Source organism: Mesoplodon bidens (genome assembly GCF_964165515.1).
Source record: "Mesoplodon bidens genome assembly, chromosome: 19".
Classification (NCBI taxonomy): Eukaryota; Metazoa; Chordata; class Mammalia; order Artiodactyla; family Ziphiidae; genus Mesoplodon; species Mesoplodon bidens.
The window spans coordinates 23,406,438-23,424,568 of record NC_138179.1 but is presented as its reverse complement, the minus strand read 5'-3'; the positions used below and the strand labels follow the sequence as shown (position 1 = coordinate 23,424,568).

At 48.3% G+C, this 18,131-nt stretch overlaps 1 protein-coding gene across 1 annotated transcript in view; it reads right to left on the bottom strand.

Moving 5' to 3' along the window:
* GLP2R (glucagon like peptide 2 receptor) overlaps positions 1-14,612 on the bottom strand; it is a gene marked incomplete at its 5' end in the record, with an annotated part of 47,765 nt that extends 33,153 nt beyond the window's left edge. The window contains 4 exons of the mRNA XM_081219269.1: positions 3,148-3,269; positions 5,949-6,053; positions 7,994-8,081; positions 14,424-14,612. Of these exons, the coding sequence (XP_081075395.1) occupies positions 3,148-3,269; positions 5,949-6,053; positions 7,994-8,081; positions 14,424-14,612 (504 nt within the window). The remainder of the gene's footprint in view (positions 1-3,147; positions 3,270-5,948; positions 6,054-7,993; positions 8,082-14,423) is intronic.
* Positions 14,613-18,131: the final 3,519 nt, after the last annotated feature.

Sequence of the window (18,131 nt, the reverse complement as noted above, 5' to 3'; positions counted from 1 at the left end):
CACATGTAAAGTTGCTCTGAGAATTTCTGTACAAGTTTTTATGTGGACGTGGGTTTTCATTTCTCTCAGATAAATACCTAGAAATAGAATGATGCAGTAGCATGGTGTACGTTTTAACTTCTCAAGAAACTGCCAGACTGTTTTCTAAATCAGTTGTAGCAACTGACATTCCCACCAGAGTGCCAGCTGCTTGAGGGTCTACTACCATTTCCTACAATCAGTCTTTTAAATTGTAATCATTCTAATGGGTGTGCAGTAGTATCGTATGGTGGCTTTATTTGCACTTCTCTAATGATTAGTGATTTGAGAATCACTCCGTGTGCTTATTTGCCGTCTGTACATTTTGTTTAGTACAGTATCTGTTCAAATACTCGGCCGTCTTTTTTTTTTTTTGCGGTACGCGGGCCTCTCACTGTTGTGGCCCCTCCCGCTGCGGAGCACAGGCTCCGGACACGCAGGCTCAGCGGCCATGGCTCACGGGCCCAGCCGCTCCGTGGCACGTGGGATCTTCCCGGACCGGGGCACGAACCCGTGTCCCCTGCATCGGCAGGCGGACTCTCAACCACTGCGCCACCAGGGAAGCCCTCGGCCGTCTTTTAAATTGGATTGTTGGTCTTAATCTTGAATTGTAAATCTTCTTTATATATTCTAGATATAAATCTGTCAGATACATGTTTTGCCAGTATTTTCTCTCATTTTGTGGCTTGCCTTTTTTTTTTTAACAGTGTCTTTAAAAGAGCATAAGTTTTTAATTTTGCTAAAGTCCAATTTATCAACTTTTTCTTTTACAGTCATTTCCCGTTATCTGCAGTTTTGCTCTCTGTGGTTTCAGTTACCTGCTGTCAACCCTCGATCCAAAAATATTAAATGGAAAATTTCAAAAATAAAGAATTCATGAATTTTAAATTGTGTGCCATTCTGAGCAGCGTTGTGAAATCTCACACCGCCCTGCTCTGCCCTTCCTGAGCCATGAATCATCCCTCTGTCCAGCATATCCTGCCCGTTAGTCACTTAGGACCCCTCTTGGTTATTAGCTAGACTGTCTTGGTACAGCAGTGCTGTGTTCAAGTGACTCTTATTTTACTTAATCATGGCCCCAAAGAGTAGTGATGCTGGCAATTCGGATGTGCCAAAGAGAAGCCACAAAGTGCTTCCTTTAAGGGAAAAGATGAAAGTTCTCGACTTAATAAGGGAAGAAAAAACAATCATATGCTGAGCTTGCTAAGATCTACAGTAAGAACCAATCTGCTATCAGTGAAATTTTAGAGAATCGTGCTAGTCTTGCTGTCACACTTTAAACTGCAAAAGTTACGGCCACGGTGCATGATGAGCGCACAGTGAAGATGGAAAAGACATAGTGTGTACAATTTTGAAAGACAGAGACACACACACACACACACACACACACACAATCTCCTTAAAAAAGCACCAGTTAACACGCATAAGGACCCCCAGTGAGCTGTCAGTTGGAAGAACATAACATATCTCGTTTGCCAAAACTCCAAAGGGCATAGATTTACTAACACTAGCCTTTTTTGGGCAAAAATTCAACCCTCTACTAGAAACACAGGTAAACATGGCCAGAAACTTTTTTTTTAAGTATTTGATTTCTTGGAAATATGGCCATTTGCAGAGAGGGGGAGGCAATGCCCGTGTCCTCACTGCTCTAAAGAGAGAAAACTTTACTGCCTGTCTTGGAAAGTGCAGTTTTCCCATCTTGCTTTGCTGTCCCTGTTGGCAGACCTCAGCCCAGAGCAAGCAGCAGGCATCTCACACCTGCTGGTGAATTCGTTGTCACCACCTCTGTTTCCAGTCTCTTCAGAGTCACCTGGGGAGCTTTCCCATCAGTACTGACACCTAGACCCCCACCGCACGCCCACTGACTCAGAATCTGTGAAACCATTCATTCAATATTTACTAAGTGCCCACTGTATGTAAAGGCTTTTGTGCACCTTTAGCAGCACTAGGCCAGGGGGTGGCATGTATTCTGATATAACTCTGACTTTGTCATTGTTCTCAAGCAGCTTCATCCAGGAGGGAAGCTAAGAAATATATACAAAGTGCCCAGTTCACGGCATGCAGTTAGCATGAGTTTGGCGCTGTGAGAAACGTCAGACAAATCCTTGAGATAAGCTGAATCCAAGCCAACCACAGGTATGATTTTAATACCTTTAAGAGGTGTGACCTGTCACATGGTCTAGGGAACACAGACTTCTGCCAACTCAAGTCGAGTAATAAAGTTAAAAAGAGGTTGAGAAAAAATTCCCTGCGGAGGTAGAGGTTCTGATGGAAGGTTCTTCATGCCTGATGGGAAGATGTGATACACAAGAGAGCCGAGGATGGGCCAGTTCCCAGTGGGAAGGAACCACAGACATGATATGATGATCTACGGCCCAGCGAACAGGCTGGATCCTGGTGACGGAGCCGGCACTCTTACTTACGTCGTGGTGACGAGGGGTCAGGCTCTCTCCAGAGAACTGTATGTCTATCAACTCTTTCAACCCTCACACGGTACATGCAATAAATACACTCTGCTGGGGATGGACGGGGAAGCAGGGGCACAGACAGTGAAGGGTGGGGTATAAAGAGCTAGGGAGCAAAGACTCTGGACGTGAGTCGGGCTGCCAGGCCCTTGGCCTTGAGCTTGTACCCCGGCTGCTAGGTGTGTGTCCCTCAGGACACACTGTGTCCAGCCACCACCAAGTCTACATTCTAGGAGGGGGCAGATGCCAGAGAGTGTCAGAGTGACAGGTGCCGTCAAGGCTGGGGGGAGTGGTAGAAAGTGACCATGGAGACCGTTCCCCACAGGGTGGCCTTGGAAGACTTCACTTGGAAGGAGACATTGAGCTTGAAATGTGACTAATGGAAAGAAGCCACAGAAGAGCTGGGGAAAGTGTTCCAGGCGGAAGGAACAGCAAGCACAGAGGCTGGGGTGCCTTCCCGGAGACGTTCACATCTCATCCCAGCAGCAGAAGAGATTCTGTGGCTGCCGTCCGGGTTGCTGTTTTGGGTGACGGAGGACCTTCCCAGGTGAGCCTGGGGCAGGCGCACTGGGGGCAGGCTCTTTGTGTGGCCCCTATTGCGGGGACCCCGGCAGAGGTTGGTTTGGGCCCCAGGGCCTGTCCTCACCGAGCCCAGCTGACTCACCTTTTGTTTGAAGCTGTGGTCCTCGGCGCATTCGGAGTTGTCCTGCCAAACGTCTGTGGAGTTCTCCAGCGTCTGCCAAGTGCCCTGAGAAAGGCAGTATCTGTAGGCCCTTCCTGAGTTCTCTGAAAGTAAACACAGCTCTGGGGGAAAGGTCAGAACACGCAGCCCGTTCCCCGAGCACGTGGGAAGGCCCTCATCCTCACCGCAAAGCTGTGGAAAATCCCAGGGAAAAGGAATTTTCACTTCCCCTTCTGGGGGCTCATAGCATCCTTGCTGTTTATTTAGGATGGAAAGAAAAACACGGAAGCCTCTACATCTCATAACAAACCATGTTCTGTTAATGTCTGCTGTGTTTAACCAAAGTCCCCGGAGCTGGAATGGTCCCTGGTGACTCAGAGATATGACAGCCGTCCAAGGTGTGGCCCAGCTGGGAGACGCAGACCTGGGGCTTCCTGATGCCCAAGAGGCCGTGCCATGAAGAAGAGAGGGTGCTGGACCAAGCCGGCTCTGCCACCTATGAGCTCTGTGGCCTTGGGCAGGGCCTTACCCCTCCCTGTCCCTCAATTCCTGCTTCTGATGACGTCTTTTTTTTTTTTTTTTTTTTTTTTGCGGTACGCGGGCCTCTCACTGCTGTGGCCTCTCCCATTGCGGAGCACAGGCTCCGGACGTTCAGGCTCAGCGGCCATGGCTCACGGGCCCAGCCGCTCCGCGGCATGTGGGATCCTCCCGGACCGGGGCACGAACCCGTGTCCCCCGCATCGGCAGGCGGACGCTCAACCACTGCGCCACCAGGGAAGCCCCTGATGACAAGTCTTGACTATTCGACCTCCAATAGTTTTCTTCACTCCTTCTTCTTCCCAACCTCTTGCCTCTGCCTGTATCTGCATCCTCATCCTCTCTTTTTCTGGACCACTGCAGGAGCTTCCGAACTCACCTCTCCGATCCCCCTCCATCCCTCAGTTCATCAACCACAGGCTACCAACATCATCTCCCCAAACCACAAACCCTGCGATGTCCTTCTCATGCCTTAACACCTTCACTGGCTCCACATAATCTTTCTCTACAGAGGGGAGTTTAAAGCCTGTAGCATAAAGCACGGTCGGCTTGGCGATCAGGCCCCAGCCTCACGGTCAGCCTCCTGTGCCTGTATATTCTCTCCCTTCTCATATTCTAACGCTCCTTCCTCTGTTCTCATCCACAAGAACTCTGCTCCATCCTTTCTTCTCCAAACCCCTCCACTGGTGCCAGGTCCTCCTTTGACATCAGGCACCCCACTTGGATTCTAAAAATTTGACGCACACAGTGTGGAGGGGAAGAGTAACTTCCTACCTTTTGGGACTCACACTCGCTTGAGTACATTTCAGGAGCCCAGAACCCCCATTTTTCTTAAAAGGCCTTTAACTCAACTTCTTTGTAAGTGTGGATTTTTGATCACTTTTTCTCTTAAAGTGGAATCGACCTGTGTTTTTAGCTCTTGGGAAGGAACAGGTAGACGGTAGAGCTGGGTGATGCTGATCCGTTCCATGTGCCCTCAAGGAGTCGCAGACTTTCGGGTCCTTAAAGCCCTGAAGGAATCCAAGGAGTCTGACCTTAGTGGGGCTCGGCCTCAGCTCCCACTTATGAAGCACCTACTGTGTGGTGGACCCAATGTGTGCCTTCCCATTCACGCCTCAAAATGCCCTTAAGAATCGGCTGTTATTCACTTCACTTTACAAGGAAACCACAGCTTAGAGGGCTCTGGGAACTTTCCTAAAGTCTCTCTAGTATCTTCCCTTCAGCTTCACATCCTCAGGCCTTCTGGGCTGATTCCCACTGAATTTCCCCAGATGACAGTTCCATAGAATATGTCACTACTGCTCCCATCCAGAAATGCATCTCCCTTCGAAATTCTCTCTCTTTGCACTGGAGGCATCAAAATATTGAAACCAAATTTTAACTGATGTGATGCTTTCTTGGGCTGAAATTAAGTACAAAATATCACCATGTTGCCTTCTCAGAAACCCATTCTCAGGAATTCACTGGTGGTCCGGTGGTTAGGACTCCATGCTCTCACTGCTGAGGGCCTGGGTTTGATCCCTGGTCGGGGAACTAAGATCCTGCAAGCCGCGTGGTGTGGCCAAAAAAAAAAAAAAAGAAAGAAAGAAACCCATTCTCATTTTGCTTGGCCTGGAAATTTGTAACCACTGATGTTCCTTGAGAATAGCAGCCCGTTCTTAGATTTGAACTGTTTCACTCCCCACCCGTCCAGAATCACACAACCAGGAGGCTGGGCTGCTGGGGCAGGTGGAGGTGGGTTCTAAGTCATGGTCACTTCAGGGCAAGCTAAGGGTAGAATTCCCCATCCAAGTCCCATGGGGCTGAAAAGCACCAATTCCTCCCAACGCTATTGCAAGGGTAGTCTTGATGGCCTTCCTCTCCATCTGAGAAGCAAGAACTGCATGGATGTGAGCATCCCAGTCTTGCTCCCCATCTCCTTCTCCTCTCCACGATGGTGATAACTCTTATTCTCACTGCAGCAAAGTCTCTGGTGGCCAGACTCGGACTCTCAGCTCTTCAACGAAAAGAGGACTCTGATATAAACAGAACCTCCAGACACAGAAGACTTGCAGGAAGACAAGAGAAGAAGCAGAGAGGAAAAGGAAGATGTGTTACTGACAGCTTAGAAGGAGACCTTTCGTGGGAGAAGAGGGCTGGAGAAAAGAACCTGGTTGGAGCCTTCTAACCGCCCCCTTGGCCGGTCTGCCCAGGAGGGACCAGCCATAAAGGAAAATGTTAGAAACTGGTACAATAAGACTTATTACCTTTGCGCCACCAAGGTAAGTATGAAGGGCAGGGAACAGAGACGTTTCCTGCAGCGGAATGAGGCCAGCACACATACTGATCAAAGGTCCCGTTACAGACTGTGCCTGCAGAAGGAAGAGGACAAACTAAACGGAGGGAGCCCAGAACCCACCTCCCTGGCGTCAGAAGCTGGTGCAGGCTGCACAGGGCCCAGCAAGGGGCGTCACACTCTCCAGACGGACCAAGGATGAGGAGCCATGTGGAGCGGACAGGAATGCTTCATGCAGCCCCACACTGTGGCTCTGTCTACCCAATTTGACCCCTGGCGGTGGTCCAGTCTTTTATGTCAATGTGCACGTCACACTGATTTTGGTTTACTTTACACGAGCTGAACTCTCACAGAAACTCAGGGTCAGGAGGACACTTGGATGTTCAGCCAGCATCTTCTGTCCCATAATTAACTAAATAATTGTCAAACCTTCTCCAGTTAGATCCTGGAACACCCTTAATATGAAATGTGCAAAATGACCGGTGGATATAAGGGGATTTGCAGGATCCAGGTTCTTGGTCATGTGGACCTGACGCAAGCACTCCCTGGTCAGATTTCTCTGTTTGAAGATTAATCCAATGATCATTATGAAATATTTGGGCACCTCAAGCTCAGGGTATGATTCACACCCTGGCGCTTGGCAATGAGATACGACAAATGTGAGCCCCACCCTTATGGGCCCCCCAGAGTCAAGTGAGGGGTTTCAGGCTGGACCCCAAACATCCGTATTGCAAGCTCCTTACTCCTGGTTACCAAGCATCATTTCCTACCATTGGCTCCCTATTAAGCTAGAACTCGGGGGCCACTCACGGTGAAGACCCAGGTTGCTGGTATCGGGACCTCTGCTGGGTTCTGGGCTGGCTCGGGGCACCCTATGGACCTGGTTGCCAAGTGTCAGCACCCAGTGTGTGGGCGCTCACCTGGCTGAGCTGCCCAAAGCATGGCACCTGATCAGGAGGACCTGCCCTACTTTGACCTCAGAAAGCAATATTCCTCTAGGTGGGAGTGGTTCCTGCAATGAATCAAGCCTTGGTGGCCGCCCACCTGGCTGAAGGACTATTTAGAGGGAGGAGGGCATAGCTTGGAGGCTGGGACTGCCTTCAGGTCAGGAAAAGGCAGAGAGAGTTTTTAGTGTCCTGTCAACCTCCGGGTCCCTGAATGACATGATCTGAAAGAAGCCAGGAGGACAAGGAGGAGGTAGCTTTCACCCACAGTCCCCAGTCTCAGAGGCCGTGGGCCAAGTCTCCTTATTCCTTTCTTTTCCTTAAAAAAAAAAAAAAAAAAAAGAATTTGCATGTACCCAAAGAGTCAGCATGTAGTAGGCAGGAGAGGCTATGGGCTGACCAAACTATTCGCATATTAGCTAGAATGCTCTAAACCTAATGTAGACCTGGATAAGAGAAGTGTTAACACCATGGGAGACCGAAGGACACCCCCCTCAACACACAGTAGATTCCTGGGTTAATCTACAACAGCGGCTCATGTCATGTGATTAGGTGGTCAGTGTACTGTGACAGATGGCTTTTATCACAGATGGCCACACACATATATATCCCATCTCGCATGCGCTTTTACAATGGAGGCAGGTAGCCTTTCTAACTGTCTGACCCAACTGAACATGGCAGAGGTGACTTCCAAGGCAAGGTCACAAAAGGCATCGTGGCCTCTGGTCATGTTTGTCCTTGCAACCCAGCCACCATGCTGTGAGGAAGCCCAGGCCATATGGAGAGACCACATGGAAGTGTTCCGGCCAACAGCCCCAGCTTGATTCCCAGCATCAACCAGCACACATGGGCGTGAACCAGGCTTCAGATGAATCCAACCCCTGGCCTCTGAGTCTTCCAGCTAAACTCCAGACATTGTAGAGCAGACACAAGCCATCTTCAGTGTGCTCTGTCTGAATTCCTGACCCACAGAAACTGTGAGAGATAATAAATCATTGTTATTACTGTTTTAAGCCACTAAGCTTTGGGGCTATTTGTTATACAGCCATAGATAACTGATACATGTACTTACCAGAAGTTTCCTTGAGTAAGTCTCTCAGACACTTCTCTTTGTACTGAGCCCACTTCCGAGTTGTCTCCTCCAGGAGAGATCCCGTAACCTGAGCAGAGCAAACCATGGTGACCCCCAGTTAGCAGCAAGCACAGAGGTGGCCTTGTTATCATCTCACACCATGATTCTCAAACCTTCCCACTGATGAGTCCATAATGGCCTGCACCTCAAAACCATTTCTTTGGTAACCTATGTCCTATCTTCAAGACACATACACGTTTCACATGCACTCCATAATCTAGTCATATTGGGTTTGAAACAAACACAAAAGATTTTTTTCAAAATCTTCAATGAGCTTGACATTTCAAGAGGACGCAATGTGCCCATCCTGACGTTTCACAACCAACCAGAAGAATAGCTGCACGCTTCTAAGACCCTGTGGATCTCAAATAGAGGAGCAGCATGCTAAGAGAGCTCAGCGGTGGTCAGAGAAGAGCCAGAACGATTGCAGGGCCTGTACTGTCCCACCCAGCAGCTGTGGGTCCAGAGTTGAAGACATTGGGTCACAGATGCTCTGCTACTGTACCGAGGCTTCGGGATCTTTTTTCTTTCCAACATCCCATAGAACCTTGGATATACAGCATACATTTTGGGTCTTTCCAGATAATTGGGCTATCTAACAACTTCTAATTGTGTAGCTGAACTATTTGTTTTGGGTTTTTTTTTTTTTTTTTTTTTTTTTTTTTTTTTGCAGTACACGGGCCTCTCACTGTTGTGGCCTCTCCCCGTTGTGGAGCACAGGCTCCGGATGCACAGGCTCAGCACAGGCTCCGGACACACAGGCTCAGCAGCCATGGCTCACGGGCCCAGCCACTCCGTGGCATGTGGGATCTTCCCGGACCGGGGCACGGACCCATGTCCCCTGCATCGGCAGGCGGACTCTCAACCACTGCGCCACCAGGGAAGCCCCTGTTTTGGTTTTAAAGGGGCTTTCCCTTCTTCAATTTACTCATTTTAATTGAGAACTTACTGTGTGCCAGGCTTTGCATTAGGAAGGAATTAAGGGGGTACAAAGATGGGCAAGACACAGTCTCTGCCCTAAAGGACTTAGCGTCTGCTAAAGATAAGGCGATTATATAAGCGGCTGGCCTAAGTCGAGTGACAGTCTCACCCTGTCTTCCTCTGCTTCCAAACAGGCCTCTCCCCTAGTGGCTCAGTTCTGGCACCATCGTCCTCTCAGCCACAAACCAGAAGCCAGGAGTCGTCCCCCACTCCTCCCCTCCCCCCCCCCACATCCACCTATGCACCTGAGTCTATCCTCCTGCGTTTCTCTCCTGTCCAAGCCGGCCTCCCATTCCCTTCACCTCCTCACTGGTGCCACGTCCCCGCTCCATGCTGTTCCAGGGGGACAGGTCCCCAGGGCTGACCTGAGAACGGGGGGTCCCCTGCCTAGTCTTCCCCTCAGGACCCCTTGACTCAAGAATGAACTTCTCAGCCACACCCATCCCAAGTCTCTCAACCCCCATTGATCTCCCACGACTTGGGATCTTTGCCCTTTCCGTCGGCACCTCCTTTCCACACTCACTTCCCCTGGCTCACTCCCAGTTCATGTGTCAATGCTCAACTCAAGCTTATGGCCGCTGGTCCCATTTGGCCACGTCTCTCACTGAAGCCTGGAGCTAGTAACCCTCCGCAGTGCCCCGGGACCCCACACACAACCCATCAATTTGTACCGTCATAGGTGGGTCACACGTTCATCTCACTCACTACCCGTATGTTCCTGGAGGGCCGAGCTAGCCCTTCACCTCTGAACACCAGCCCTTAGCACAGGGGCTACTGTCCTCTTTCTCCCACATTTTCCAGCTAAAGAAACAGAGGCTCAGAGATGGAACAGAGGCTCAGAGATGGGGTGAGGAGGGGGCTGGGATGAACCCGGCAGGGGTTAAATATGTGATCTGGGCTAAGATCGCCCAGCAAATCAGTCAGCTTTGTGGCTTTGTCTCCTCTCACAAGGGGTAACAAACTCAGTGCTTTTCTGGGCCAGGTAGGTAACCTGAAAGAATGAGGTGGGACAGGTGATGGTGGGGCTATTGTAAATTGGGGAGATAGTCCACCAAAAGGCATTCAGACACACAGACACAGACACACACACACAGAACGAAACAAACAAACAAACGAAAACCATCTAAGAGCCCCACAGGTAGCTAGTTTTCACCTCCTGAGCAATTAGTCCAATCTACCCCCTCCCTCCTCTGCCCACCATGCCCCCCTGCCCAATCCCATGGCATTCACATTAGGGTCTGTGAGTAGTTGCTTTGCAATTTTTCCAGAGAATCACACAGCCAACTTTCTGAAAAAGAGCTAGTATGGCCATCATTGGACAAGAGGTGCCCAAACTTTCTCAGCTCTCGGTGTCTTTCGTGTCTCAATAATTTTTCCACAGCATCCCCAGGCCAAAAGAAATATCTAAAGTTCCACTAATTAAGTAGGTAGGCCCGAACAAACTTAGTGCCTGCTGGGGACTGTAAAACGTCTCAGACCTGAGAATCAGATTGGCCATCACCACCTGTGCTCCTGTCCCACACTGATTTTTGTGCAGTGCTTGCTTTTTATCACAGCAACTGCAAAGAAGCCCAGCTTTGCAAAGACACAACATCATCCAAAGGAATGGCTAATAATAATGAAGCGCTGCTTCCCTCAAAAAATTAAAATACCTAACAGCACCCCTGCGAGTTCACAGCGGTGCCCTGGGGCACCTTAGCACACAAATTGGGAACCATGGGATTAGCCAATAAGTAGTTATCATGATGAAAATGATGATGAAATAATTGGCATTTACCCCTTGGTTTCAGTTTCCAGTGCGTTTTAAGTCTCCAGTAATAATCTCTCTCTCAGTTATGGCCCAAGAGGCACAATGGAACATAAGAACACATTGTTTAAAGAAATACACATCCTAATGGGACCATAACTGACTATATTATTTTTACAAATTCAGCAGAGATGTTGATAACCAAATCAACAGCTTCCACGTTCCTCCACGTCACCAAAGAAAGACCCTTTCTTGGATAAAGTGCTGTTTATATCCACCAGGACCCGGCAGAGGAAGAGATAATAAAATCAATTGTATATGTGAGCTGTCCCTGGACTAACATTCTCCTATTCCCCTGCTCTTTGCCATGACTAATAGCCATGGTCAAAAGAAAAAAATAGAACCTAAGAAGCACTGAATCTGGTCAGTCTAGAAGAGCTGGACAGACTCAGACTGTCTTCCCAGGTATTTGTCCTAACGACACCAAAAACACAGGAGGCAAATCCAAGTTCAATCACAGCCAAATCCAAATAAAGTAATGATGAGTGGATGTTTTCTAGCTGGAAAAGTTCAGCTTGATCTCGATTCCTCTTTTCCTTGCATGGGCAACCAGCATCACAACACACTTGGCTGAGAAGGGAGTAGGGAAAAGGGGGGAAAAGCCGCTGTTGACTTGCTTTAAATAAAACTTCTATTACTCTTTGTTACTGAAGGAATAGACTTCACTGTAAATAAAATACAAATGAACAGACAAGCAAAAAGGGGAGAAGATGGAATCTTAATCTTTTTAGTCAGAAATAACCATCTCCTTCCAGACTCTTCTCTCTGCACTCACATACATCCTTTTTCTTTCTTCTTTCTTTTCTTTTTCATTTTAACCCAAAAGGAAATCATACTGTTTTGTAGCCTTTTTTCCCACTTGAAGATATATTGTGACTATATTTCCATTTCAAGAACTACACTTCTAAAACACCATTTTAAGAGCCCCATAATCTTCTATGGATGAATGTGATATAATTTATTTTTTAAATCCCCTAGCATTGAACATCTACATTGTTTGAGATGTTTGGTAATATAAATGATGCTGTAATGAAAATATTCCCAGCTAAAAATTTGAGCACATCTTTGTTTTCTTAAGAAAAATTCTTTGAGTTGGAATTTCTGGGTCATAGACTATACATTCTTAAAAGGTTTTGACAAAGTACGGCCAAACTATCTATCCTAGCCAAAAAAATAATTTTTATTTAAAAATATTCACCTTTTTACACTCTCATCAGCAAAATATGAAAGAGCCACACATTCACTTCTTAAAGAGCCTTAGAGAGTTTATATTTTTTGATGCCAAAGCAACTGCTAATGAACTGAGTTATGGGGAGGGGTAGGAGAAGTGAGGAGATATAGCACTGTTTCCCAGCTCGAATTTAGAAACTAAACTATCCCTGAGCATTTCCCATCGAGTGAAGTTTATGAAGACTTCCAGCCAAAAAGCACATCGCGGTCATTTATATCCATGCAGGGCCAGCGTCGATGAGCAAAACTCATCGTGGCAATCTATGCAAAGCCTTGTAACATAAACATCTGGAGAAAGGAGATGGGTTTTAAGATGGGTAACCAAGAGGAGGGTCTTCAGGATTATATACACACACCACAGGACAGACAGGGGGAAGAGGTTCTGAAAACAGACGGGGTGGCAGAGGCGGGGAGGGGACACTCCTCACAGGCACGTTATCAAGTATGAAAATACCAAGGTGTGGCTTGGTCAGTGTCATAAGCCAGCCTGAGGCACTGCAGGTTCTGCTGTTGTCACATAGAAATATTCGTATGTCAACAGCTTCCAAGGAATGCTGGGGATGAAAGAACACAGGACTGCAAATAGATGGGGGTAGGTGTGACGGCTCCACCGCTCACAAGCTATACCATTGCAGGTGATTGTGTAACTCCCGTGAATCTTAATTTCCCCATCTGTGAAATGGGTTCAAAGGCTCATTATGGGAGTTTGGGCAAGATGATTTAGGATAAAATGCCAAGTGCTGCAGCAGAGCTTGGCACCTGATAGACAGTTCTGACACATGGTTGTGGATAGGAGGTGAACAAAACCAGGCAATTAGCTGAATATACTCCGTTTGAATATGAGCTAGAGAATTGAAGCAAGGGTGAGAGACCTGTATCAACTCTCCCAACAACGGCCCTGCCACTAAGTAAGTCTCGGGGCAGGCGGCAGGCCAGGCCACGTCCCCTCAGGAATGTTCCGGTCACTCACAAGAGGCAGCCACCATGGCAAGAATCCCATGAAACCATGGTCTGCGCTCACATCTACCATTTGTGAGGGTTTGAAGCCAGCCTCTGGGAGGACTTGGATACAGAGAATTTGGTAGGGGTTTTCTGCCTGTCTGGTTCTGGACGAGCACCAAGGAAAGTCTGATAAGGTGAACACTTATGAGAGCCGGCACCCGGCCCTCCCTCCATGGGAGCAGTAGGCATTCAGAATTCCGAGGCTGCAAACAGAGCCTAACTCTGCCCATGGACCAAAGGAAGAAGAGAAGCATTTCTCAAGACACTTCCTTACTCAGGTGAATGGAACTGAATTTCCTTCACATCATGGCCCGGTATAAAAAAGGAACCTTGAAAAGGGAAGGGGCAAAGGTCTCGTCTCCTTGGATAAGAATAAAACAAACTACCAAGAACGCCCAACTAAAGAAGATAGTTACATACATTATGATACATCCCTGAAGACCTTAAACATCATGCTATGGAGCTACATTTTCTGACGTAGGAAGAAAGTTCAACCTCCTTGAGACTCAGTTTTCTCATCTGTAAAATGGGGTTAACAGGAGAACCTCCCTCCCCAGGGTTGCTGAGTGCATGAAATGAGATAATAAGGGCCCCGAACCTGGCACCAGACCTGGGGCATAGTAAATGCTTCATGAAAGTGTTAGTTTGTGATATTAGTGTATTTTGTTAAGAAAAAAAGCATAGTGCAAGAAAATATTTATAGGATGAGTCTATGTTTGTTTTAAAAAAAACTATACATAAATAAATGGTAGAAAAATGTCTTAAGTATAAGTCAAAAAATGTGAATGAGGGTGATCTCTGGGTGGTGGGATTACAGTCATGTGTAGTTTCTATTTACGCTTTTCTGGATTTGGTAAGTTTATTTTTGTAAAAAATTAGCATTCTGTATTTTTATAATAGGAAGGAAGGAAGGAAGAAATGAAGGAAGGAAGGAAGGAAGGAAGGGAAAAAAATTCCACCCATTCAATTTAAATAACTCAAACCTGAAAGAAAGATGAAAGTGGACAGGAGGAAACATGCAGGAATTCTAAATGCTCTTTGCAGAGTTCACGCTGACATGGGAAAATGCTTACAATATGATGTAAAGGGGAGACCAGGATACAACATGTTTTCTGCATCCTCATTCCAGCTGTGTAAAAAAAAATGCATAGAAAAAGGATTTGAGGAACATATGCCAAAATATGAACAGTGATTACCTCTGAATGCTTGGATTATGGTTGATCGTTATTGTCTTAATACTGTTTTACATTTTCCAAATTGCCTACAAGAGGCCTGAAGTGCTTCTACAGTCAGAAAATACATACAACTGATAATAATAACAGTAACAATAATAATACAAACGGCTCTTACTTGCTTGATGGAAACCAGAAGCAGCAGGGCCAGGAAGGGACTTGCAGGGGTCTGGAGAGCCCGCTTCCCAGGGGAGGGGGGAGGCCTGGCCCCCCGGGTGGCAGGGATGCCCGTGGGCAGCGTGTGGGCTCCGGGCAGGGGTCCCACTCTCCTACTCCTGGGCCCTGCCTGGCTCGGTTCCGGCCTCATCTTCCTCGCTGTGTGGTCACAAGTGCTGGCACATTGCTTGAACGGTCCAAGATGTACCACAGGCGGCCTCCTCTTGCATTCCTCTTCCTACGGCGAGAAAATGTTTGCACAAACCCTCTGGACGCCGCCCCAAGAGCGTCTGCCCCAGTCTAGAGCCATCTACCAAATCTCCAAAGTTTCTCAACTGTGACGACTCATCCCCCGTCCCGGCCCCCGCAAAAGGCAAGGCGATTTTTCCCAGACCTCCCCCAAGTCAGCTGTGCTCCTGGGACTTCCTGGACAGAGGCCGCCCAGGAGAAAAGGCAAAGCAGTCAGTGGGTTCCACCCCCGAAGCCCCGCTCTGTGCACAGGACCAGGGTGGGACCGGCTTGGGTTCGAGCTGCTGAGGACCAGTGGCAGGGAGTTTGGGCCCCTAGCCAGTTCTGAGGTGGGCAGCTTTGTGAGGGGGACAATTCTTGCTAAGGCTTTAAGTTTGTCCAGGTTGGGCTGAGCCCAGCCACAAAGGCAGAGTCTCCTCTGGGCCCTGTTTATGCCAAGACTTCCAGAAAGACAGATGCCCAGCCCAGGAGATAGCAGCTCCTGACCCAGGGCCTGAAGCAAAACCTCACTCAGCACCTCGAGTTCCTGCTACACAACAGCCAAACAACATCCTAAAAATTCACAAATGTGCACGCCTCTGGATTGCCCCTACTTTTTGTGAGCAAAGGTTGCTCAGTCCACCTGGCAGATCCTTTGTCAGAACCCATGATCCACTATTGCCATCTAACGTGTGTGTACTTTCTCACCACACCTCATATATATCAAATCTTTTCGCCTGGCATCCTGTTTCATTCATCCTCACGACAACCCTGTGAGGGTATGATTATTTCTCCACTTGACAGCTGCAACATTGAGTTTCAGAGAGGTTAGGTGGCTTTCCCAAGGCCACACAGCAAGTAAATGGCAGAGCCAGGATACCCAGGTCTTCTGACCAGTCACCTGACCACAGCTACTTGGTAAGGTGCCATATCTGACCCTAACCCTCTAGGTGAGTTCCTTTTCTCTAGTAGGCTCAGCACTGTGTCTCTGAGAGGCTCTGCTTGGCCCTTCTCACCCTCCCCTCCCTGTCCAGCTCCCGGCAGCCGCTTCCAAGTTCTTTCCAGCCTCCTGAACTGGAGTCCCAGCAGAAGGTGTCCTGACTGGATGAAACGCTGGTCAGCAAGAGACAGGAAGACCATGTTTCCATTTAGGGATTTTTTTTTCCTCCCATAAGTTGAATGAGAGGAGCTTAACCTGGTTAAGTTACCCAGGTGAGTGAATTCTGAACAGGTGGAGAAAAACAGGTGAGCGTCACTTAATGGAAATCCTTGGAAATCTTTAAAAAAGTGGCAAGACTCTAAATGTCAGAAGTAAAACACTCATAATGAACATAGACGCCACCCCCCGCCAGATGGACTCATATAATGATGGGACCTCTGGCATCCATGTGCCCATCTCTTTGGGACAGCAGAGAGAGGGATGAAGTGACTGAGAGGAGGAAAACTGCTCACGTGATAGCTCTGATCCCGTGTGGGGCTGTAAAGCTAGTCTATGATGCACTTTACAGACTATCTTCCTAGTTGCCTGCTGGCAAAGACAGTGCCTGTTTGATAAGAATATTCTATCTAACCTCTCTGAACTTTTTCTCAAAAATATCCTTTTTCTGAAGGGACAGGGGTTGGGGGACTGCACACGACCTCCCAACCTGTTGGATGGATGCCATCTAGTGATAAAACGAGGTAACTCCTCTTCCCACAAGACAGGCTGGCAACCAGGACAAACAGACACAGCTCACAGGCCACCCATGGCACAGACCACAGTCCTCCGTCTTTGCCAGCAGCAAAGTCCAGACAGAGTAATATGGACCCAAATGACACTGGCCTTTTTCTCCTACCTGCCCAGGCTGGCATATTCTCCATTATATCTGGGGGTCTTTGGAGGTGTCTAACATGGGATGGAGAACCTGTGTGCTCCAGATGCCATGTGGAAACTTCTGCTACCCTCCTCTGGCCCTCACTGTTTCATCAATGTCCTCTGCCCAAGAAGCAGCTTAAGTCTCCTCGGCAACACCGCTCCTGCAGTGCCCCCTGGGCAAGGGCATGAGTGATAATGAGACAGGAGGTAAGGGGGCAGGGTACATGGTACAACCGTTAAAAGAATGTCACAGCCGTTGAGCATACGACAAAAACTGGTTAGGACCAAGATGGTGGAAGATTTTACTTCCCTCAGACTTTGAGCCTTATTATACGCTTATTGTAATATATTAGCATGTTAATGACACGCCAACCAGCACCACAACAGCTCCGAGACAGACCATAAGAAGCCAAAAAGTGGGCAGTGTCCCAATGCCAGGGGAAATCCCCACCCCGTCTCCAAGATAGTTAGAATATTCCTCTCACTCATTAGCATATGAAATTACCCAGCCCATAAAAACTAACAACCCCACACCCCGAGGCCCTCTCACTTTCTGAGAAGGTCCGCATTCTGCCTACGGTATGCATGTCCCTCTAAATAAACCTGCTTTCATTTCACTATGTCTTGCTCTCGAATTCTTTCCTGTGCAAACCCAAGGACCCTAACTTGGCCACCCACCCCAGGGACTCCCCTGAGACCTGGGATGAGACCATTCTCTCGCCTCCCCCCCGCCCCCGCCCTTCTCCTGCAACAATATGCCAGGGCCTCTGCCTGCCAGCTTTGGAGGCCCCAGGGTGGTGCTGAATGCACCCATGTGGGGTGCATGCCCCCCTCCCCTCTGCATAGCACTCAGGCCCTGAAGCAGGCTGCCTAGACCTGAGCCTCTCAGAGTCCCTGGGCCAGAAGTTGTCCTCAGCAGCAGCCCCTTTCTCTGCAGAGCTGGGCAGGCCTCAGCCTGAGGACCCTGCCCAAAGCAAAAGGCAAGGGTGGAGCAGTCTCACCCAGACACCCACCCAAACCACCCTGGACCTCCGTCAGAACCCAGCGTCCTTTATAACAGCCATAAAGTGGAAACAAGTCAAGTATCTATCCATCAGTGGATGAATGGATAAACAAATTGCAGTGTGTCCACACAATGGGACATTATTCAGTCTTTAAAAGGAAGGAGATTCTGATACCTGCTACAACACAAGGAAACTTGAGGACATTATGCTACATGAAAAAAGCCAGTTACAAAAGACAAATTCCATGTGTAGCTAGAGTGACCAAATTCATAGAGAGTATCGCGGGTGTTGCGGGGGGCTGGGGGTGGAGGAATGGGGAGTTAGCATTTAATGGGGACAGTTTCAGTTTTGTGAGATGAAAAGAGCTCTGGAGATGGGTGGCCGAATGCGAATGTACTTAAGTATGCACTTAAAAATGGTTAACATGGTCAATTCTGTGTTACATGTATTTCACCGCAGTTGAACAAAAACAGAAAACTGGCGCCTCCAGCACCTCTCCACCGTGGGGAGGACCGAAGGGCTGACACTGTTAAAGCAGGCGCATCCCAGCGCTATGCCTCCTCAGGGTACAGGTGCTGAGGAT